Here is a 23260-nt window from a genome sequence, read left to right as displayed (position 1 = left end):
TTTTTTTTATTTATTTTGTAAGCTAATAAAGATGGAAATTACTTGGAAAAAACATACAGTAATATTTTCGTTGTTTCATATATTATTTGTGATGCATATAGCACGTAATATATATGATGATGTATAAAAGAGTATATATATAGGATTTAAGTATCTATCTTTATTTGATTAGTACTATTTTTTTTTAGCTTGTAATAAATTTAAATAACTTGGACTTTGGTACTATTAATATATGAAAGAAACTATTGTTCTCTTGTTTGCGGAAAATTTGGTAAAAATCACCTTTCTCAATAACATTTGAAAACCCATTATCTTTTTTTTTTGGGTTTTAAACCCTCATCTTTTTAAACCCTCGCGAAAATAAGTTGACGGTTTGCAAATGTTTTTGAAACTAATTCAATCACTTTGTTTTTTTTTGTGTTTAATTTGCTACATTTATATCATTTTCTGTTGTTTAATATATAATGATATAGCTTACAAAAGTTGTAAAAGTGAAAATATATATATATATTGATTTCATATGTGTAATACTAATACAAATAATTATCTACTTGACTATCAAAGATTTTTAGGATTGTTTATTTAACCAAAAAAAAACTATCAAAGGTTTTTTAGTTTTATGCAAACCTCAAAGTCGTTGATTTTTGTAACTTTACCTTCCACCTCAAAACAATGCTGAATAATCTTATAAAATCTAAAATAATAGGCAATATAGTCCTTATGTATATATTGTAAACGTTTTCATGATCACATATATTTGATTTTTAAAATTATAAAGGTAAAGTTGAACTCCTCGTCTCGAGGACTTCAATTTGATATAATATTTATCAAAGTTTTAAAAACTTAACAATAACAAAAAAACATTTTCATGATCACATACATTTGATTTTTAAAATTATAAAGGTAGAGTTGAACTCCTCGTCTCGAAGACTTCGATTTGATATATTATTTATCAAAGTTTTAAAAACTTAACAATAACAAAAAATATATATATTGTCTATTATTTTGAACTTCATAGGATTATTCTGCATTTTTTGGAAATAGATGATAAAGTTGTAAAATTGACAACTTTGGAAGGTTTTTTTGCACAAACCCTTTTTTCTTAATATAGACAAGCAATAGTCCAACCGATCGTTGTGATTTGGTTGCTGTTTTACTTTGATCAGCTGGCAAATCAGGCACAAGGCCCCTTTGGCATTTCAAAAAGCCAACGACTCGGTAAATTGAATGGATAAATAATCTTATATAAAATGTGAGATGTGTTTGTGTGTAGGACTCTTTTAAAATCGGAAGTGGCTAAAAATTTGTCAAAATTTTCTAAAATAATTGGAATACAAATTGAAGTAATGCGTGTTTCACTAGTTCACCCCTGTTCATGTTTTGCCACCGTGACTAAGGTAAATGGATAAGCACGACTTAAGGTAAATAAGATAAACACGATTAAAGGTCAAACCTATACCTTATCTTAGAGATAGTTATATACGCTTCGGTATTTCCAAGAGGGGTGCATGCGAAATTACATCCCCATATATATCAAAGCAAAGAAAAAAAATTACATCCCCATAAACACATTTTTTTTTTAACACATATTTTTTATAATATACTATTTAGTACGTAATCGTTTTGATAAGTTTTTGTATAATATATTTGACTTTATACCAATTTAAGAAGTCATATGGGATTTAAGAAAGTATTAAACCGTATAAAAAATCAAATGTATATATATAACGTGTTAGATGTATAGGATCCATACAAGAATATTCACATAAATCACATTAGTCCGAAATCATTCAATAGGCAATCACATTAGTACTACAATCCAACCAAACAAAATCAAGATTACAAGACTTTAATTTGCCTTCTTAAGCTATTATAAAAGCCAAAAATAAAAGTTGATGTTTGGTTTATGAATACATAATTATATTCATTCCAACATTTTGAAAATTTGTAGCTTGCTTTTAACCAAACTCAAAAAAAAATACGTCGCTTGAGGTTTGAGATTGCTAGGTGGAAGGCATTATACGTAGGAACATGCTCGTGAAAAATTCAAATTCCATCTCCAATGATTTTTTTTTTTTTAAGCGAGTGGTTAAAGACTCTGCCACGTCATTAAACGTGGACCCACGAACTGTTGTCATAGTACAACACGTCAGCGTAACGTAAACCTCTGCGCAAAATGACAAAAAAGTCCTTTGCCGAGTAAGCGGATGTCGCGCCTCCTCAGGTGCCTATAACGCCGCCGATCAAAACACATATCCAATAACTAGATGACACGTGCCGCTCACTGTGGTTTTGCTTCGTATCCGGTTCATCTTATTATAATGCTTTGGTTTTGAAAATTTCGCAGAAGTTGGTTCAATTAGGAACTGCTTTGGAAGTAAAAGCGTAATCTCAATTCCTCGCTCTGATTGATAACATCACCTAATGACATAAGCTACAGAATATAATTTTGCAGAAAAAAGCATAGAATAAAAAATGTATAGTGAAATATGCAAATAAATACTCATTTAATTTGTTTGTATAATAAATTTTTATTTGTATTTTTTAGATAATAAATTATGCGTTTTTACGTTCTAGTAAACACATATTACCAATCATAATTCCAATAAAAACTTATAGAATGAAAAATTTGCAGAACAAAAACGCAAAATTTGGGTTTTTACGTTGTAGTAAATATTATGCAAATATTTTTAATTGGTAAATTTTTTACATAATCGCATTAAAAACACCATTCCACCATTATACGTGTTGCTAATCGGAACTCCAATGTCTATATATTACGTTGTTTTTTTCTATAAAGTGTAATTTTATATATATATATATATATATATATAAATCACCATTTCACTATTCTACGTATTAGCAATGGAAGCTCCAATGTAGTTATGATTCAATGAGGATCTTTATTAGGCCAAAATGAGACCAGAATTGGTTTTGCTGCCATCAGCTCCGTTTGGTTTCGTTAGGATTAATTACGAGAGAATAAGAAGGTTCCAAAGTTTGCGGACCATCATGTCGGCACGATATGACAAATGACGACCATATGGATGAGTAATAGCCGTTGGATTACCAAGAAAGTTGGAATCATGTGCTCTTTGTTATAACTTTGATCTTGAGTTTTTATTTTTCTTGATATAAAAGCGAACGACGACTTTTTGTCAAAGTGTCCATACACGCCAGGGAAGGCAGAATTAAAGGCATTATAAAAAAAACTAGTGTCGTTAATATTAAGATTGTATAATGATTAGTTATACTCTAAAAAAAGATTTGACATTTGAATAGAATCTAATCAAAGATCATAGGGTAAACGACCTGTGTCCCCCTAGGAAGTTTTATATAGTATCACAACTACACAGAATTCGGACCTCGACCGCAGTCCACACAGATCAGAAGTTAAACTCCAGTTTCCCTCCAAATCAAAAGTTCGAGACCTTGGTCCCCAAAATTTTGAATTTCGTGGTTTATCTGTGGTTTACTGTACCGAACCGATACCAAACCAAAACCCAGTAGAATAAACCGAATTAATAAACTGAATTGAAATCCTTTCGTGATTATGTTTAATTCACATGTTTATGTTAGGAATCCGATCAAGAACTTTGATAATGGTGAATCTGTGGTAACGCTTGATTGATCTGGTCCTTTTTATTTCATAAGTGGTAATGAAGATCACTGTAAAAAGGGACAGAAGCTGATCGTCGTTGTTCTCGCCGTCAGAGATCACCAGACGGTTCCTATTTCTCCGACGAAACCTCCGTCATCAGCTCAGCCTCCTAAATCTCATTCCCCTGTTCCTTCAGTTTCTCCGGCTAATCCTCGTTCAACGGCTCAACCACCTAAAGCTCATTCCCCTGTTTCTCCGGCTAAACCTCCGAGATCCTCTTCTCCGGCGACTCCTCCGTCAAAATCTCAGACACCTAAATCATCTGTTTCTCCAGCACAACCACCTAAGTCTTCTTCCCCTGTTTCTCACTCACCGTCGCATTCTCCATCTCACTCTCCGGCGACTCCATCTCCGTCACCAAATTCCCCCACCCCTGTTTCTCACTCACCAGCTCACTCGCCAGCACATGCTCCATCTCACTCTCCGGCGACTCCATCTCCGACACCAAAATCTCCATCCCCTGTTCAGTCTCCTGCTTCTCCTTCTGACCAGAATACACCTTTGTCGCCAGCTCCTTCGGAAACAACTCTGACCGCCGATAGCATCACCTTGAGAAGCCTAACCCTGAGATAAGATCTGAGTAGAAACTGGGCTCTGTCCAAATCCATCTGATAAAGAGACACCATGAGAGGGTCTATGCCATTTTCCACATAATCTTCAATTGTTTCTTCCTGTTTAATTACAAACATTTCAATAACTTCAAATTTCCAAACTCCTTCCACTAGAAAATGGAAGTGACAAGACAATGATGTTAACAGAACAAAAAAGCGTAATCAATCATACAAGAGCAGTACTCTGCTAATTAGAATCATGGAACAAAAAGATTGCGGATTTAGTGCTAATTCTGGTGAATCCAAAAATTAGGGTTTTAGAGATTTTACCACTAATTCCATATGTTCTTTGGCTCGGTCAACAAGAGCTCCTTCGTACTGAAGAATCTCCGGCGCCGCCTTCTCGCCACGCCCTCTTCAATAGCTCAACGTCCGATGTCGACATCAGTGTTTCATAATCACGAAAGGATTTCAATTCGGTTTATTAATTCGGTTTATTCTACTGGGTTTTGGTTTGGCATCGGTTCGGTACAGTAAACCACAGATAAACCACGAAATTCAAAATTTTGGAGACCAAGGTCTCGAACTTTTGATTTGGGGGGAAATTGGAGTTTAACTTCTGATCTGTGTGGACTGCGGTCGAGGTCCGAATTCTGTGTAGTTGTGATACTATATGAAACTTCCTAGGGGGACACAGGTCGTTTACCCAAGATCATAAGAAACGAAATTAAACCGAAAGGTTTCTCGTATTCTAACTGAAACAAACAAAATTTACATCAAATTAAAAAAAAACTTCATAAATTTAACCTGATTTATTTAAAATTGTTTCCCTACTAATTTTTTTTTCTATAATCCTTATTTGAATATTTATTAGTATATATATTGTTTTTATTTCAACCAGAAACATTGAAAAGAATCAAACCATATCAAATCAACCCAAAGGAATTTCAGTACTATATATCAAAACTATTTCTAACCCAAACCTAATAAGCAAATACCGACCCCTAGTGCTTGTTGTTATCATAACAAATTTAGATAAACTGGAAAAGAGAAAAATATATACAAAGGATCATATTCGTAGAATATGACCAAAGCATCCTTGGTGTTTAGGGCCACATCCCACATGTTAAAAAAGATTTGTGTTTCGAGTGGCTCAAACTCTCAACCAAACATTTGAATATATTTTTAAAAGCTATTTGACTTAATAATCTATGTCAATTAATTATTTAATTGCATGTGTCTGTCTGAGTAGAGGTTCTCCACCCACACAATCTAAGCTTTCAGATTTCAACTACTCCGAGAAAAACGAACAAACATTTTCTATTTCGTTAATTACATCATCGTCGAGTCGCCAATGTGAATTTAAAATCTCTCTTTTTATCAAGTGAAAGTGAAACATTAATTTCAATTGAAAATACGATAGGTGTCGTTTTTTACGTGGATGTGACTAGAGCTACTTAATCAAGACACGGATTAGCTCGTCATGTAAATAAATTTTAAATGTGTTTATGTTGTTTTGACTATACGTTAAAGTCCACCGAAAAATACTAAACTACACATAGTAAAAGCAATGACACGTAAATTAAATTGATGTCAAACAAAAATGTAGTTACGTCGAAAGAAATATTTATCTATTCGTATTCGTTTTGGTCTTAATTGAGTATCATTTCATATTCAGTCATATTATGTGCGTTTGGATATTCGAATTGTGCATGCAATTGCTGAGGGATAAAAGTCTTTGGTGGCCCAAAATTGTTTGGTTCTTTCTTCATTTCTGTAATTGCATTCTCTTTCGGGCATAAACTTTTTCACAAACAAAAAACTTTTTCACAAACTCAATAATCATACTTGCAAGCGAGAAAGCTCTTATTACTCGCTATGTAATCAGATTCTTGTAAGCCTCCTTTGGACATTCTTCTTCTGTTTCCCTTTTCAAAGAATATTTTTTTCGTATGTGCACTATATATATATATATATAGCATATTTTCAGAGCTTGGTTGCAAAAATGACACCGTAACAAAACTTTAAAATAATGGATGTTCAATTTGCACATGTTTTATTACTTGCTATGTAATCAGATTCTTGTAAGACCTCCTCTGGACATTCACCTCTTTTCTTTTCGAAGAATATTGTTTTCTTCTTTCTATTTTCCTTTTGGCATATGCAATAAATAGCATATTTTTAAAGCTTGTTTGCAAAATGACACCAGAAATTGTAAAAAATGATGCTAATTTTGAAGTTACGCAAATAAAGATAACATATTATTTAATCCGGTAACATACTGTTTTGCATGGTAACATGTTATTTGATAAAATAAAATAAAAAAGATAGAAATCAACATCCATACTATTTTTATAATTGATTAAATAAATTTCCAAAAAGACTTATCTGATTTTTTTTTTTTTTGGGGGAAAATTATACACTATAGTTTTTTGGGTGGGCTTCCACAAAATTATATTATGAGCCTGGACCCATAAACAGAGGCCTACCATATATATTTTTTTCCTTTCCCACATTCACAAATACAATTACTCTAAAAATCAATTTATTTCATTGACATTAAATTGAATATATATATCAAAGTAATTGAAAAATCATATATATGAAAGGAGACTATCTCTCTCCATATGATCGCCACGTCAGCATTTTAGGCTCTTCTGGAAATGCCACATCAGTTTTCTTTCCATCCAATCAAAACATTTTATTAATATGAGTCAGCTTTTATTTTTTACACATCAGCTTCTAATTATTAATGTCAAATGGGGAAAACACAATAGCCCATGAGGGATGGCCCATATGAATTTGAAAATCTATTTCACAAGTTAATAATATATTTATTATTTAATTATATATATTATTTAATTTTACATATTGATTTTTACTAATACTAACTTATTTTGTTATTTTATGTTTTTTTCCATGAAATTATTTTATTGGTTTTATATACTCCAAAGTTTTTTTTTGCTAATTTTTGTAATTTTAACTCAAAATATGAGTGGATAATAGTATAATAGATTAGCTAATGGTTTGAGTAAGTTTTTCTCTTAATTTTTTGATCTATATATGACACTGAGGGTGAAGAGTACGTAAGGTCATCAAATTTTGGATGTTCTATAATCCTAACATTACCATCTATAAAATTGGTTTAGGAAAGATTGTATACGGATTGTGTGAGTGATGCATTGTTGAGTATGTTGGTTGAAAATGTATTTTAATACTAAGAATAGTTGTTCATTGTATGAGTAAATGATTAGATAATTAAAAATTACATTTATCATAATATAACATCAAATAAATCAAAATTAAATAAAAAAAAACCGGAAAAAACCGCGGCGTAAAGCGGGTGATTAACTAGCAACAAGAACAATCAAAATAATTTGTTATTAACAACTTTTAAAACAAACCCACGCGTGGGTTTTCATCTAGTTAAATTAAATTTTCCCAGAAAAAGCGTAGACAGTTTATCTCCAAAAACATCCACACAGTGAGAAACAGCAGAAGAAAGGCTTGAGAGCCTTCTTCTCAATGGCTTTAACATTGTCAACCACAAAGACTTTCACTAATATAAACTGCTCAAACATAACCACCTTTAAGCCTCTCAAGCTTCCTCTTTTCTGGCCATGGGAAAAGGTAACACACCAATACTTATATAAACCAAACGTAACAAAGTGTTCTCCTTTTTAATGTAATTGAATGAATGATCGATGGTTTTAGGTAAAAATGGGTCCTTTAAGTGTTTCTCCTATGGGTTTTGGGACATGGGCTTGGGGCAATCAGCTTCTTTGGGGTTATCAGACTTCCATGGATGATCAGCTTCAAGAAGCTTTTGAATTGGCTTTGGAAAATGGAATCAATTTGTTTGATACTGCTGATTCTTATGGCACTGGTAGGCTTAATGGTCAAAGTGAGAGACTTTTAGGAAAATTCATCAGAGAATCTCAAGGTCTGTTTCTCTTTAACCTCTCCCAGTTTTCCCTTTAGTTGGTTTTAAATTGCATCCTGGAGCTGTCTTGATATGTTACTGTTGCGTTTTGCTGATGCAATTATGATTTATGTGTTGTGTTTAAGGCTTTAAGATGATGATTTATGGTTGCAAATTTCAGTGCTAAAAGGGAAACAAAATGAAGTAGTGGTAGCTACAAAGTTTGCAGCTTATCCATGGAGATTAACTTCAGGACAGTTTGTGAATGCCTGCAGGTCTCTCTAAGTCTTGATTTTGGTCTCTTTTTTTCACTTCTGGTTTATTGGAGATTGGTGTTAAATTGGATGTTCTGTTCTTGTGTCAGAGCTTCTTTAGACCGGCTTCAGATAGATCAGCTCGGGATCGGACAGCTTCACTGGTCGACTGCAAACTACGCGCCTCTACAAGAGCTTGTTCTTTGGGATGGTCTAGTGCAAATGTATGAAAAGGTTGCTTGGAAAATCTACTAAGATATGAAATCTGTTCAGTGATTATTAAGCACTTGGAAAGTTGATGATGAGGGTTCCTTTTTTTCAGGGCCTAGTTCGAGCGGTTGGAGTCAGTAACTATGGACCTCAACAGCTTGTGAAAATTCATGATTACCTTAAAACCCGAGGGGTTCCTTTATGCTCTGCGCAAGTGCAATTCTCATTGCTCAGCATGGGGAAAGAGCAACTAGAGATCAAGAGTATATGCGACAAGCTCGGGATTCGTTTAATCTCTTATAGTCCTCTTGGTCTAGGAATGCTAACTGGGAAATACTCCCCTTCAAAACTTCCCACTGGTCCTCGGTAAAGTACTTAAAGATTGCTTAAAAGATCGACAAACTAACCGTATTTTCCTGTTTTTAACTATGCTTGAACACTTTTTAAACAGATCATTTCTGTTTCGACAAATTCTTCCTGGATTAGAACCTCTGCTTTTAGCACTGAGCGAGATTGCAAAGAAACGAGGAAAGACTATGCCTCAGGTAAATTATTACTCCATAAGATAATTGGGAAGAAGAAAATATGACACTTTGAAGAATGAGTTTAATCTGTTTTTGCAGGTCGCAATAAACTGGTGTATATGCAAAGGGACAGTACCGATACCCGGTATCAAGTCGGTACGACATGTTGAGGATAATTTGGGTGCTCTGGGATGGAAACTTACAAATGATGAACAGCTGCAGTTAGAATATGCAGCTAAAGAATCACCAAAGTCGATGATTCAGAACATTTTTCAAACAAGATGATATGATAAGAGAAGATGCTTATACATCTAGACCACAAAATGAAAACAATGTGTATAAGTACAAGTGTTTAATCTACTTCTATATATATATGCACATATTGTGAAGAAAATTGCAACCATTTGAAAGCTTAGATTTGGACATGATATCCACAATTTATGCCGGTAGACATTACTAGCATAGTTGTGAGAGACACATAAACAAAGTTCTCGAATGTCGTGTTTTCTGCTCTTTTAAGCTCTCTATATTCCTTAGTGACAGAACTTATCATTGCAATTTCTGCATTTACATAGAGACATAACTTATCTTTCAAGCAACCAAATGTCTATCCCTATAACATAATAATGTTATTTTATACCTACAACTTGGCTACTAGTCTTGCTTGCTGTCATGTCTTCTCCATCCAACGAACTTTAATTTCCCCATTTAAATCTCATTAGCTTGTTAATCAGAATATCATTTAAAAACAATTATAGTTCCAAGAACATGCAAGTATATTTTCATAAATATTTAAATAAAATACTACTACTAGTAGTACTTTATTATTAGAATAAATTCTTTTCCATATGCTTTTGTAATTTAATACCAACTATATTCCAGATTTCGTTAATGACATACGCGGCTAAATTTAATAACATATCTTCGGCTTTATGTCAGTTTGCACAAAAAAAAAAAAAAATCTTCGGCTTTATGTCAGTAAAAGAAAAAAGGCATAGTTATTTTTCTCTTTATTCCGTTACTCTTTAGTAAGACTCACAAGTCACAACGAAAATAAACAATAAATATCATATTAATCAAATTCTTTTCAGTCTTTGTTTATAATTTTGCTAATAACAAGTTTTGGTTTGGCTTAGTTCAAGGTTTGATTTGACTCGATCCACAGATATTATTTATTACTAATCCGTTTAAACTTTATCCATTTGATATAATCATTTAAATTTGTTCCTTCGAGTACTATTTTTTTTTTGGTTATTGAACATATCTAATTGTAAATCAACTTAAGTAAATCTCTTAAATTTTTATTTAGATAAATCTTGAATTATCTAGTTGCCCACTTTTCTCCATATAATCAGTAATTTCGAATTGAAAACTCATTAATATAGATGAAAAGCTATCAAATGATGAATTATTGTTATTCTGTTATCTATAACATCAAATCAGAAAAAATCAATCCTAATTTAGATAAACCTTTGACTATATTGTTAGTATATGCTTTGGAAATTTAATATATTTCATTATCCTACCAAACGAATACTATTATAAAATAGAGTATTTATCCTATATATACTAGCCATCGTGTTAATCCAATTCTTAACCTAACCAGTTACCATTGAGTAGACGTAGGTCCATTAGGTCAACATTCTTATGATTAGATTTGTTTTCTAGTAGACATAAGAATTTTACTAGAAAATCTACAAAACTAATCATGATTATGTTCCTTAAAAGCCGTGGTAAAGTGGGAACGTAATGAAATCTTCTAGCTTTTGACTTTTAAAGTTTTTAACCATAGGAACACGTGTCATCTCCTCTTTGGTCATCCTCGATATCGCGTAAAAATCCACAAACGAAGACTAAAACGAAACGACGCTGTTTAACATTAAAATTCACCTACCAAATCGCGTGGAGAGTTAAAGCGCGTGTAGAACTAAAGTAAAAGCGCGAGTCCACGCGCTTAATGTTTTAAAAGTAAAAAAAAAAAAAAAGACAAGAGCTGAAAAAGAAAGAGCAAAGTGGTTAAGAGAGGCTTCAGTTGTTGGATGCTTTTGCTTTTTTTCCTTCTTCTTCATCTTCTTCTTCGTCTCTCTTTTTTTTTTTTCAGTTTCGGCGTGCTAAAGAAGACGATAAGAGTCAATCAATCACAGTGACAGGGCAAATCTGTCTTTTTTTTCTTAAACATCTCATGCTTGATTTCTGCTACGGCGGAGGAGGAGGAAGAGGAGGTTTACTTTACAATCACCGGGGAAGTTCCGGCGGTGATTCGCCGTCGACGATAATGGGTTTTGTTAAAAGTTAGATCTTTGATGAAAGCAGGAGACTTTTTGATTTGATTTTGATTTGGGGTTTAGGTTTAAGTTTTTAGAGAATCAGATGAAGGCGTTACGGAGAAGCTATACTTCAACGTCTTCTGGGAATTCATCTTCTTCTTCTTCTTCTTCGTTACCTTCTTCTTCGTCTTCGTCGTTACCATCTTCTTCTTCTTCCTCACCTCCTCCTTCTAATTCTAATTCTTCTTCTTCGAATTCTTCTTCTTCGAATTCTTCTTCGTCGTGGATCCATCTACGGTCTGTTCTCTTTGTGGCGAATCCTTCGTCTCCATCTTCAGTTACTTCTTCCGATCGGTGAGCAGCTAAAGTTTTTAGATTGGGAATATTCTGATGGGATCTTAAAGATTCTCTTTTTGATCCAATAATAGAGCTCGAATTGAATGTTCTCAGTTTGGAAAGTTTGATAAATTTTCTCAGTTAATTTCGATGGAAAAGTTTCTATCTTTGTTCGGATTGTTTCTTTGTTTTGCTGTTAGATTGATTTTGGCAATCAATGTTGATAATTTTGAGCTTGTGGGAACTTCTTATTTTGACTCTTGACCTTGTTTTTGCTTTGTGTAACAGCCGGCGGAAATCACCGTGGTCTCGCCGGAAAAGAAAATGGGCATTGACGCCGCATCAATGGAGGAGTTTGTTTACACCGGAGGGTAAACTCCGTGATGGTGGGGTTGGATTTCTGAAGAAAGTTAGAAGCAGAGTGAGTCTTTTGAACAAGGACCATATGTATGTCTTGAATCTTACTTGTCTCTTTATTGGCTCTGATGTATGTTGTTGTGGTTCTGTAGGGTGTTGATCCAAGTATTCGTGCAGAAGTGTGGCTGTTCTTGCTCGGAGTGTGAGTGTTTGTCGTTGTTTTGTCTTTTGTCTTTATGCTTTTTTTATTCTTTCTGTTGAGATTCTCAACTTGTTTTCTCTTATGGCAGCTATGATTTGAACAGTACTAGTGAAGAAAGAGAAGCAGTGAAAACTCAAAAAAGGTTAGAAAATGCCTATCTAGTTTGATCTATATATAGTCAGTGTTTGTATTTTGATGCTGATAGATAATTTCATTGTTGGGATCTTTGAATGTAGGAAGGAGTATGAGAAACTACAGAGACGATGCCAAATGCTTCTCAAGTGCGGCAATGGGAATACTAATAATCTTGAGGAACTTCCTTCGGACGAGGCAAACGATCAATGTGTTCAGTTTGTGGATGATTATAAGATTACGGGATCAATGACAAATCAAGATGTGGTCTCTGCTGTGAACACTGATTCTTCTGATTCAGACTCTTGTGAAGACAATGAAGATGTTCTACTACTCCCATCTTTTGTATACAGCGATGCGAAAAAACCTGAGGAGGATAATAGTAATAACAATTCTGAAGAGAGTAGTTCTCCTCCTGAAGCTGAGATCCAAATAGAAGTTCCGGTACACGAAGATTTCTCTACGTGGCAACGTATTATCCGGCTTGATGCTTTACGTGCGGATTCTGAGTGGGCAACATATTCGCCATATTCAACTGCAATCACAGAAAGCAAAGCTCGTGGTTTAGCTGAGTCTGTCGGGTTAAAAGACTATGATCACTTAGAAAGCTGCAGGCTTTACCACGCTGCACGGCTAGTTGCCATTCTTGAAGCTTATGCTATGTATGATCCCGAGATAGGCTACTGCCAAGGAATGAGTGATCTGTTATCTCCAATCCTCGCTGTGATCTCAGAGGATCACGAGGCTTTCTGGTGCTTTGTGGGTTTCATGAAGAAAGCTCGGCATAATTTCAGGCTTGACGAAGCAGGGATTCAAAGGCAGCTAAGTATTGTTTCAAAGATCATAAAAAACAAAGACTCTCAGCTTTATAAACACTTGGAGAATCTTCAAGCCGAGGATTGTAGTTTCGTTTACAGGATGGTGCTCGTTATGTTTAGGAGGGAGTTGAGTTTTGAACAGACACTTTGTCTTTGGGAAGTGATGTGGGCTGATCAAGCTGCCATTAGAGCTGGAGTTGGGAAATCACCATGGAGCAGAATCCGGCAACAAGCACCACCAACAGATGATCTGTTACTCTATGCAATCGCGGCATTAGTACTACGTAGGAAACTGATCATACAGAAATACAGTAGTATGGATGAGATTGTGGAAGAGTGTAATAGCATGGCTGGTCAGCTTAATGTCTGGAAGCTTTTGGATGATGCGCATCATCTTGTCGTGACGCTTCACGACAAGATTGAAAGTCTTTCTCAATCACACAGTATTTGATGAAGAAGTCGATTCAAGCCAGAAATGAAGTGTTTCCACTACACAATGCCCTTGCACTCGTCTGGCTGCGTTTTGTCAAGGTTTAAAGTTTGTCGCGGTTTGGTTCTTACTGATTTCACTCCTCTCTCTTCTTCTTTCTTTTTGTTTCCCCGTCACACAGAGAAACACAATACTATCCTCATCACTTTTATTGTAGTACTAATGAAAAAGACAAAACAATATTCCTGTTGAAATATGACGGATGAGTCTGAAACTGTCATTTCCACAACTGTATGAATCATATTTGTTCAATTGTAGAAATCCAGTTTCCTACTTCATTTCGAGTATCAAGCAGCATCAGTTTGGGCAAAACAAGCAGTCTTTTATTATATCATCAAAGTTGAAAACATGTCATCATAAACTCAACAAAGCAAAACTAGGCGACCACGACGAAACTAGCAACACAATATTTTTGGTTCGTAATTTCAACAAGAATCAGTCTAAGACCAAACAACAGTAACAGTACTTTTTTAGCAAGAGAGATAGACACAGATCGGTAGAGATAATCAATGACAAGCAAAAGCAAGCCTTTGGCTTCTAGTCTTTCTTGGTATAGTGACGGACGACAAGAGCCAGTCCCAAGATCAAGATCGGAACAAGGAACTGAAGAATCTTGATGATGAATTCCGGTGTCTTGTCTTGGTTGTACGCTGGTTGCTGCGGTGCAACATATGTCCTTGTTGCTGGAACACTAGACGAATCAATCTCACCAATGAAATATTTATCCATCATGTCCCTAGCAGTGTCGCTGTGACCAACGTCTTCAAAATCATTTGTAGCATCTTTCCCTGCAACCAAACACCGCACCAGAGCCACATCAGAACAGAAACAATCATAGAGCCGCTTCAAATCCGAATTGGATCAGAGAGAAACAAAAGATCTTTCCTACCTGTTGAGGACAACAAGACTTCATCACCTCCAGGGTGATCATCCATGAATGGAGTCACATCATACACCTAAACCCAAAGTTCAAGAACCAAACATTAATGCAACAAACACAAATCATAACCAAGTAGACACAAACTCTGTTTCTCCAGTGTGAATCAACTAAATCGACATCAGAAACAGTAAAGATTGTGTGTTTTTAAATCGTGAGGGTGTCGATAAAAGCTACTACCAGGAACACTTCAGCTCTAAAACTTAAAAATCTAAGCTTTGACACAAATCAATGGCGGAAGAGAACTAAGTTCGTGTAAAATCCATCTAAAAACAGAGATTTGCTCAGACAAGATCTAACCTTGCCGGAAATAATAAGCCAACAATCCTTAGTTTTGTTGTGCTGTGAAACTTCTTCGAAAGTTAAAACTTTTCGATCTGAAGCCATCTCTACTCAAACTGCAAAAAACAAGAACACATCAGATAAAAATCAAATCTTTGATTAGTAGAAGAACAAAACAAGCATGAAACAGATTCAAATCGAAACAATCAGAGCGATGATGAATGATTTTATTATACTTGAGTTTTCTTACGGATCTTTTCACCTTTCAGATTCAGAAATTTCGATAGCTCCAAAGCTCAGAAAGAGTAATCAGCACAAGACGGAAGAAATTTGTGGTTCCTCACCTACTTAATTGTGTTCAAGTTTTATTAAAGTTACGAAACTACCCTTTGAATTGTGCTTAGGGTTTGGGTTGTCAATAGATGACCGAGGGTAGTTTTGGTCAACTTGGGCATTGACTTTAAACAAATCGAATTGGGCTTTGCGCAAATCATATTACAATTTGTTTTCCTTTTTTGACGAGATCTTATTTTGGTCTAAGTTGTACTTTTAAAACACCAACGTGTGGTCACAGTTTGCTGTTTTGACGAAGAAAAAAAAACACATATGGTGTGATCTAACAATGTTTAGCAGAAAGAAAGAAAGAAATCTTAAAAAGAAGAATCTTACTTTTTGTCAGTAAATCATACCAATTTAACCGTATTTTTCATTATTTTGGCAAATATATTTTGGAAATTTAATTCCATTTAATCTTGTTCTATAATATTGAGTTTCTTTTTGGGGACTTAGAGAGGTTATTTGGGTTCATGATTTCACATGCTCAAAATGTTGTCTTATTGTCTAGCTTTTGGCTTATAGCTCTCATAGAACCTCTGTTGATCTATCTTCTTGTGGCATTGGGGAATGTCCTCTTTATGTTGTTCTAAACTTTGGGTTCTTTGAATCCTTCTTGTACTTTAGTTTTAATTTGAATGAATGAAAACTAGAAAAAAAAAAAAAAAAAAAAAGAGGTTATTTGGGACATGATTTAAATAGAATTGAGAGACTTTACTAAAAAAAATATTTAGAGTATAGTTTAGTTACAAATTTTTTTTATCTAATTAATAATCCAAAACCACTTTATTGTGTATACAATTACAATTCCTATAACTTCTTAAACTTTTTTTTTTATTTCTTCAATTCCTACACATTTTTTTAGCTCATTTGACGATACACAAAGTCAAAAAGTAAAACTACTAAAAGCTATCTTTAACTCGAATATTTACTCGGCATGAAGTTCATACAGATCGGAGGTTTAACTCCAGCCAAAGCAAGAACCGACGACGGCAAAATCCAAAGACCATCTCCACATATCAAACCAGAAGCAACCGCTGGTACCATTAAACCGGCTTTAACCCGATCTCTCATATTCCAAGCAAACACAATCAAACTCCCAACACACATATCAATGGCGAAGTACCCTCCGACAAGAAACGGAACCGCCATTGCCATAGGTAATGGAACCCACTTCCCTATCTTCTCCGGCGACCAATCCCTAACGAGATTCGCTGCCACGGCGAATGCGAAAAACCCGTAACAAAGCTGGAGACAATGTTGAGGCAAAGCAGAGAAACCTTCAACTCCAAGAATCGCCATGTTTCTGTATACCAAAGCGTAAGGAGCTTTATACTCTCCGGCAGGGTTTCCGACATCGAAAGCTTTGTAAAACAAGAAGAAAGTGAGAGGAGCCACAACGCATCCGATCGCTGTACCGATTGCTTGACTCACAAGCATCGACCTCGGTGAAGTCAGAGTCAAATGTCCTGTCTTGAAATCGTGCATTAGGTCAGAAGAAATCGAGACAATCGATTTTATCAACCCGCATCCGACAAGTCCCGCGACTACACCATTTTCTTTCCCTGCCATAGCGGCTAAGATGAACAGAGCGACTTTACCATAGTTATAAGCCATGTTCATGTCTGTAAGTCCTGCTCCATAAGCGTTGCTGAAACCTAACGATGGAGCTAACATGTAAGCTACGACAATGAAGTACCATTTGAGCTCGGGGAACATTATAGGGATCGCGATTATCGAGACAACAGAGAACGCTGCGTATCCCACTGCTGCAACCCATAATGGAATGCTGTCTCTTACAAAGATCTCATCTCTTTTAAGATCTGCAATAGATTGCTTATCTTTCTCCGAATCTGCGTTTTACGTTCAAATATCAGATACATTATAAAAATGACGATTTCGATAGTTTTTGGTGTATACTTACTAGATTTCCCAGTGTGGCGATCCTTTAACTTGGCGTACATGTTTATTCCTGTGATAACAAGTATCTTGATGAACTGGTAAAGCCCATCTCCGAGGATCAATGAGATTGATATAAACACCTGAAGAGTTATGAACAAATTATGATGAATGAAATTGCGCGAACCGCAAAAGAGAGGACCAGAGTTTATTGTAGAATCTTATTAGTTTTTTGTTTGGAACCTTGTAACCATTGAGACTCTTCATGCTACTTTCAGAAAGAGTTGCTGGGAACCAATCTCCTTTAAGACCTTTAATGAGTGGCCACATGATTCCCCAAGACAGAACCGCGCCAAAAAGCAAAGATAAGTTGACAATGTGGGGACAGATCATTCCTGCTCCAATGTATGTCATACTAAAGTCGAAGTAGAATCTGTCAAGTTTTTCAAGATCATCAAGATTATGTTGATAAATATACAAGAAATGGAACTAAGAAAAATATACTCACGAGTTTGTCCGAGCTTTTAATCCGAAAGTTGGAAACTGAATGAATCCGCACTCTGTACCACCAGAGAAGAACCATTGGAAGAAAGCCCAAATGAAGCTAAATGAGAAGTACTTCACAAAGCCAAACACTTGTTTCCTGCATACAAATAGTTTTATTCAATTCAAAAACTCTAGAAGCAGCGGCGAAAGAGAGCTAAGAAACTGCGAAAAAATCGAGTTAATACTTGGCCATTTTATTGCCTTTAGGAGTGTGGAAACCGTTGATCAAAACCGCGGTAGCTGTTCCACTTGGATATGTCAGCTTGTAGTCTATGATCATGATCTGGTTAACAAAAATAAAAGCATAATGAAAACTTAGCAATCTAGACCCAAACCAGGTACAAATAGAGATGTTGCGACAGACCAAACCAGCCAACCCGCGCTTAATAGTCCAGTTTCGTCCCATATTAAGCCCGGTAGTAAGTCTTCTCTGGCGGGTTTCGCCTGTCCCATAGCACACTTATATGGACCGGACTGACCCGCAAACTTTGGCCTACCACAACATCTCTAATTACTAATTCAATGAAACAGGAATCTTAAAATATCTACCTTTCTTAGAGGAACCAATGCTAAAAGACCAACAAAGCAAGTAAAGAACAAGAAACCGGTCATCCAACCGATTCCAGGCTCTTTCGTGCTTCCCGGATAATTCCCATCAGTGTGAGTTCCTCCTGACTGTATATAAGTATTTCTGTTCAAACCAAGAAGGTATGAACCAAACCCACCTGCAAATCAAACAAACACAAAGCTCAAACAATCGATCCAACCTAAAAACAAACATCATCAAAACAAACGGTCAAAATTCACCAAACCTCCAACTGAAATGCTGTAGCAAGCAACAGCACATGTTTGGACAACAGTGTTCTCTTGTTTAGTAAACGGTTTAGTCACAATCCCGGCTTTTGTAAGCAGCTTGGTCCAGCTTCTAAGGAAGACAAAGGCTAAAAGAGCTGCAGAGACATTTAGGTTTGGGACCAAACCTGTTGTTAGGTTAAGTTTCATCACGATCACACTGTAGATTATACCAATGATCAAACTAGCAACAATTCCTCTGACAGTAATTTGACTCTTCCATGGAGGAATTGACTTGAAATCATCTGCTTCGTATTGCGTCTCTTCCAAGTCATCTATTACTTCTCTCTCTATCTCATTCATTCCCTCTCTATCCATCATCATGCTCCTCATTTTTTTCCAGACCAAAAAAAAAAAACAGAGTTTCTACTTCTTGATTTTTTTTTTTTTTTGCCAATACTGGAAAAACAAAAATCCAAAAGACAGATTCTTATAATAATTAATAATTTAATATCAATTAAAAACTCACTTTTTTGGAAAATGACGAGAGGAAAAAAAGTGTACCTCTTTTTGGATCAATCCGATTCTGGGAATTTTATATAAAGTTTAGAATTTTTCTCTTGCTTTCCACGGCCAAGCTTAATTATCTGAAGAACAAGAAGAAACAGTTACTTAGCAAAAAGGAAAAGCAAAGCTAGAGATTATTTTAATTAATTGCATAATCTTTAAACCATAGAATCAAATCAAAATGACGCAAATTATCTCTTTTGCTCAGAGATCTAATATAAAAAAAGTATACTCAAGAATCTGCCATTAATCTAAAACAATAACAAAAAGATGAGTTTTTGGTTCAAACCCTTTTTTTCTTTCTGAAATCTGTAAGACGTAAGAAAACAAAGAGAATGAAACGTAACTGGTTAATGAAACAGGTACACACAAAGAAAGACCACACTCCCACTTCCCAAAGAGATAAAAGAAAAAAACATTGAATGCTTACACGAAACGAAGACCAAAGAATAGCCAAAAATGGTAGTTGATTTTAAAAAATTGGACTTTGGTGAGACTATTCAAAGTTATATAGAGAAGTAGAGATGAAGAAGAAAGCTTAAAACCAAGAAGATTTTATTTAAGGGATCTTGGGTTCTTCTTATGTACCGCACGTTGACATTAGTACTACACAAAAGGTAAAAGGAAAAAGAAAAGGTTTTTTGGGGTTTATGTAGTACAATAATCATTAAGGGGTTAAACTTTATAAAAGTTATGTCATCAAAAAGTAAACAAAATATGGAGGGTAATAATTAATTATTAGTTAATCTAATCCACATGTTTAACCTTCATATATGTCATTGAGAAAGTGATATTAATCACATACGAATCAGATTTTATAAGTTTTTCAAGCACATGAATTGACTATTCAACGATTAGATTAGATGTGTAGTCGAAGGACAAAAGGTCATTTATCTCTCATAAATAAATAAAAATTAGGAGTTCAGATGATGACATAAAATTAGGAGTAAAATAGTTAGAAAATTACACTTGAAATTATTATTTTTATCGACTTAGATTTTCTTTTGGTCAGACTTAGATATACATTACTAGATCTGGACCCGCACGTTCGTGCGGGATAAATTTTATAAAATTGCAAATCTTAAAAATTTTAAAATAAAAATAGTAAAAATTAATATAAAATGTGAAAATATTATAGTTTTGATTGATATACAGTAGTGTTACAAAAATAATTTTATTTTATGTGGTGTATTAATAGTTTGGTGTAAATATATAAAATTATGGTTAGTGAAGAGTTGTGTGTAAATGTTTTAAAACAATAGTATGTTAACCATGAGAAAACACATGATAAATTTTTAATTGTTGTAATAATAATTTTTGTAACTTAATCTTTAAACTGATTATATTATTATATGGTCTGACAATTTTAATGTAGTGATACATATGTTACATATGTTATTTTTTATGTAGTGGGCAACATTTTATAGGCTACTAATATTGCCTTATTAGCCTAATATATATTTACTGATTTTTTAAAATTATTATATTTAATTAATAAATCAAAACATGAGATGAAAGTTTGGATTGTCTAGGTTTATGAATTGCATTCAAATCACAAAATATTTCGAGATTTTGAGGAATCTAAAATCTCTAATTTATTCGAGGAATATTCTATATTTCAAAAAACAAAATATCTAGTTTATATTCTATTTGGGAAATATAATAAATGTTTCTTAAAACATTGGAATAATCAAATTTGCTTTTTATTTCTTCCATCTAAACTAATCAAAATTAATTAGTATAGTTTTATTATGGAAATTATAAAAATCAAAAATAAACTATGCTTTGTTATTTTTCAATTATATTAAATTGGACTGTCGCTTCCGGAAATATCTAACATTACCTTACCCAGTAAAACCTTTATAAATTAATAATGTTGGGACCAAAAAATTTTATTAATTTAGAGAGGTATTAATTTATAAATAAATTAATAATTATTAATTTATAGAGAGATTTCACTAATTTTGTAATTTCTTAAAAAAATTCTATCTATAAATAAATTTTTTCTTTATAAAAAATATCTTTTAAAAAGCGATAACAAGTAGAGAAATAATTATTAAGTTAAAAAAATAACACAAACTTTTTTCGAATAACAGAGTCATATTTCATCAAATTTTTTACATATAATATTTTAAATATATATCATAGTAATTCATATATAAATTTATATAATGTATATATATATTGATAAGTTAATACAGTTATTAATTGGAGCTTTTGCAAAAATGCCATTTTTTCAATGCCACTTTTCAAAAATACCCCTTTTTTAAAACCTTATAAAAAGTGCTCTTACAAATATAAGATTTACCCAAATATGTATGTAATATTATTAAAACATACACAAACTACATTTCTATATATATAAAATCTTATAAATACTTTATAAATTCCTTATAAATGCATTTTAAAAACCTTTAAAAACCTTTAAAATATCTTGTAAAACCTTTGAAAAACCTTAAAAATCCTTTAAAATAACTTGTAAAACCTTTAAAAACACCTTATAAAACCTTATAAATACTTAGATCGAGTCTTCAAGTAGTAGTTACAATCCATAAGTACCTTATAAACCTAATAAAACTTTATAAAAATTTCAGATTTTAAAAAGGACATTTTTGAAAATGGACATCTAAAAGGGGCATTTTTGAAAAAGAGCACACCAAAAGGGGTATTTTTAACAATTTCCCTTATTAATTTATGATTTAGATGAGACCATATGTTTACATGAGATTTTTTAAAAAATTATTATTTTATTAATTTATCGATTTATGTCATATTTTACAATGGTAGTAACTCGGGACCGGAAGAAGTTATTAATTTAGAGAGGTTATTAATATATAGAGGTTGTGCTGTAAATAAGTAAACATCTACAATTTCAAAAAAAAAAATTCTTCCATTAATCAGAATTTATTAGTATATTTTCTTAAAGAAATAAATTAAAACCGAAAATATATGATGATATTAAAGTGATTTTTTTGTTTTTCGGAAATATTTCAAAATATATTACAAAATTAAATAAGTTTTCATATATACAATTTTGAAATTAATAGTTAGATTTTTTATGGAAACTACTTTAAAAGATTTCTATAAATCTTGGATAGTTATTAATTTGTTTATATTATGGGAACTACTTCAAACAATTTCCATAAATATTGGGTAGTTATTAATTTGTTGATTTAATTTTGGATTTTGTTTTATATAAAAAAACAAATATCAAATAGATATTATATTTTTTTCCTTTTTCAAATTTAAAAATACCAATGGCATTCTTTGTAATTAATCTACCAAAATAAGGTTACTTATGTTTGAGTGATTCCCAATTAATAGTATAGATGAATGTATTTCTATTTCAAAATATTTTTTTCCATATAAGTAAATCAATTCACCAAAAATTATTCTTTTTTTTTCTTTTCTAAATTTAAGAGATTTTCACACATTAACTAAGGTATAACTACAATATCTAAAAGTCTTTGAAAAATCATAAATATGATATCATAATTAACCTTTTTTAATAGGGGCTTTTGCAAAAATGCCATTTTTTCAATGCCACTTTTCAAAAATACCTCTTTTTAAAACCTTATAAAAGATGCTCTTAAAAATATAAGATTTACCCAAATATGTATTTAATATTATTAAAACATACACAAACTACATTTCTATGTATCTAAAATCTTATAAATACTTTATAAATACCTTATAAATGCATTTTAAATATCTTTAAAAACCTTTAAAATATCTTGTAAAACCTTTGAAAAACCTTAAAAATCCTTTAAAATAACTTGTAAAACCTTTAAAAACACCTTATAAAACCTTATAAATACTTGGATCGAGTCTTCAAGTAGTAGTTACAATCCATAAGTATCTTATAAACCTAATAAAACTTTATAAAAATTTCAGATTTAAAAAGGGGTATTTTTTAAAATGGACATCTAAAAGAGGCATTTTTGAAAAAGGGCACACCAAAAAGGGTATTTTTAACAATTTCCCTTTTTAATAATCTAATACTCCTACATGTTTAACTCAATGAATCTGGTGGCATTCATGTGAAACTGAAAAGTTTTGATGTCATTTTTTTCTCTTTATTTGTCTGATAAAGCTGGATTTATTTGGGTAAACCGAGATTCCGGTTCATGTGACTGTCGTTTACTAAACAAGATGATGACATGATGGACAATCTCATGCC

At 33.1% G+C, this 23260-nt stretch overlaps 4 protein-coding genes and 1 pseudogene across 11 annotated transcripts; 3 read left to right on the top strand and 2 right to left on the bottom strand.

Annotated features, from left to right (window-relative positions):
* Positions 1-3308: 3308 nt before the first annotated feature.
* Positions 3309-4332, top strand: LOC110225844 (annotated as a pseudogene).
* Positions 4333-7661: 3329 nt separating this feature from the next.
* LOC9302054 (pyridoxal reductase, chloroplastic) lies at positions 7662-9561 on the top strand. The gene is made up of 7 exons (XM_002865934.2): positions 7662-7842; positions 7927-8155; positions 8316-8409; positions 8499-8622; positions 8711-8964; positions 9050-9143; positions 9222-9561. Exons 1-7 carry the CDS (start codon positions 7738-7740, stop codon positions 9405-9407), a joined length of 1086 nt encoding a protein of 361 aa, XP_002865980.1. The 5' UTR covers positions 7662-7737; the 3' UTR covers positions 9408-9561.
* A 1573-nt stretch (positions 9562-11134) lies between these two features.
* On the top strand, positions 11135-14000 carry LOC9300327 (small G protein signaling modulator 1). Its single transcript, XM_021029545.1, has 5 exons — positions 11135-11743; positions 12014-12146; positions 12235-12284; positions 12373-12426; positions 12521-14000. The coding sequence occupies exons 1-5, from the start codon at positions 11493-11495 to the stop codon at positions 13683-13685; spliced, it is 1653 nt and encodes a 550-aa protein (XP_020885204.1). The 5' UTR covers positions 11135-11492; the 3' UTR covers positions 13686-14000.
* An 81-nt stretch (positions 14001-14081) lies between these two features.
* LOC9300326 (cytochrome b5) lies at positions 14082-15316 on the bottom strand. 3 transcript variants are annotated; one of them, XM_002864204.2, is made up of 4 exons: positions 15206-15316; positions 14962-15059; positions 14614-14680; positions 14082-14512 (listed from the first exon to the last, which is right to left on the bottom strand). In XM_002864204.2, the coding sequence occupies exons 2-4, from the start codon at positions 15046-15048 to the stop codon at positions 14262-14264; spliced, it is 405 nt and encodes a 134-aa protein (XP_002864250.1). In that variant the 5' UTR covers positions 15049-15059; positions 15206-15316; the 3' UTR covers positions 14082-14261. The 3 variants fall into 3 exon arrangements, with proteins under 3 accessions (XP_002864250.1, XP_020885217.1, XP_020885223.1); XM_021029558.1 differs by having other exon boundaries at positions 15180-15282; XM_021029564.1 differs by having other exon boundaries at positions 15194-15271.
* A 701-nt stretch (positions 15317-16017) lies between these two features.
* LOC9302053 (metal-nicotianamine transporter YSL3) lies at positions 16018-19727 on the bottom strand. 6 transcript variants are annotated; one of them, XM_021011316.1, is made up of 9 exons: positions 19245-19727; positions 19078-19160; positions 18534-18972; positions 18271-18446; positions 17907-18004; positions 17684-17818; positions 17419-17608; positions 17201-17318; positions 16018-17129 (listed from the first exon to the last, which is right to left on the bottom strand). In XM_021011316.1, exons 3-9 carry the CDS (start codon positions 18904-18906, stop codon positions 16192-16194), a joined length of 2028 nt encoding a protein of 675 aa, XP_020866975.1. In that variant the 5' UTR covers positions 18907-18972; positions 19078-19160; positions 19245-19727; the 3' UTR covers positions 16018-16191. The 6 variants fall into 6 exon arrangements, with proteins under 6 accessions (XP_020866975.1, XP_020866961.1, XP_002864249.1 ...); XM_021011302.1 differs by having other exon boundaries at positions 19428-19727; XM_002864203.2 differs by having other exon boundaries at positions 19511-19655.
* Positions 19728-23260: the final 3533 nt, after the last annotated feature.

The sequence above is a fragment of the Arabidopsis lyrata genome (genome assembly GCF_000004255.2).
Source record: "Arabidopsis lyrata subsp. lyrata unplaced genomic scaffold ARALYscaffold_8, whole genome shotgun sequence".
NCBI lineage: Eukaryota > Viridiplantae > Streptophyta > Magnoliopsida > Brassicales > Brassicaceae > Arabidopsis > Arabidopsis lyrata.
Note: the sequence above shows the minus strand (reverse complement) of the source record. Positions and strands in the feature narration are given on the sequence as shown.

Excerpts from the sequence above, each read along its gene's own strand:
- LOC9302054 (XM_002865934.2), top strand. The coding sequence starts at position 7,738 with ATGGCTTTAACATTGTCAACCACAAAGACTTTCACTAATATAAACTGC. Across the intron at positions 8,156-8,315 it reads ATTCATCAGAGAATCTCAAG|TGCTAAAAGGGAAACAAAAT; the intron begins GTCTGTTTCTCT and ends TGCAAATTTCAG. Across the intron at positions 8,623-8,710 it reads TAGTGCAAATGTATGAAAAG|GGCCTAGTTCGAGCGGTTGG; the intron begins GTTGCTTGGAAA and ends CCTTTTTTTCAG.
- LOC9300327 (XM_021029545.1), top strand. The coding sequence starts at position 11,493 with ATGAAGGCGTTACGGAGAAGCTATACTTCAACGTCTTCTGGGAATTCA. Across the intron at positions 12,147-12,234 it reads TGAAGAAAGTTAGAAGCAGA|GGTGTTGATCCAAGTATTCG; the intron begins GTGAGTCTTTTG and ends GTGGTTCTGTAG. Across the intron at positions 12,427-12,520 it reads GCAGTGAAAACTCAAAAAAG|GAAGGAGTATGAGAAACTAC; the intron begins GTTAGAAAATGC and ends CTTTGAATGTAG.
- LOC9300326 (XM_002864204.2), bottom strand. The coding sequence starts at position 15,048 with ATGGCTTCAGATCGAAAAGTTTTAACTTTCGAAGAAGTTTCACAGCAC. Across the intron at positions 14,681-14,961 it reads GGCTTATTATTTCCGGCAAG|GTGTATGATGTGACTCCATT; the intron begins GTTAGATCTTGT and ends CTTTGGGTTTAG. Across the intron at positions 14,513-14,613 it reads AGTCTTGTTGTCCTCAACAG|GGAAAGATGCTACAAATGAT; the intron begins GTAGGAAAGATC and ends GTTTGGTTGCAG.
- LOC9302053 (XM_021011316.1), bottom strand. The coding sequence starts at position 18,906 with ATGAGGAGCATGATGATGGATAGAGAGGGAATGAATGAGATAGAGAGA. Across the intron at positions 18,447-18,533 it reads CTACAGCATTTCAGTTGGAG|GTGGGTTTGGTTCATACCTT; the intron begins GTTTGGTGAATT and ends TTTGATTTGCAG. Across the intron at positions 17,609-17,683 it reads TTAAAAGCTCGGACAAACTC|ATTCTACTTCGACTTTAGTA; the intron begins GTGAGTATATTT and ends AAAACTTGACAG.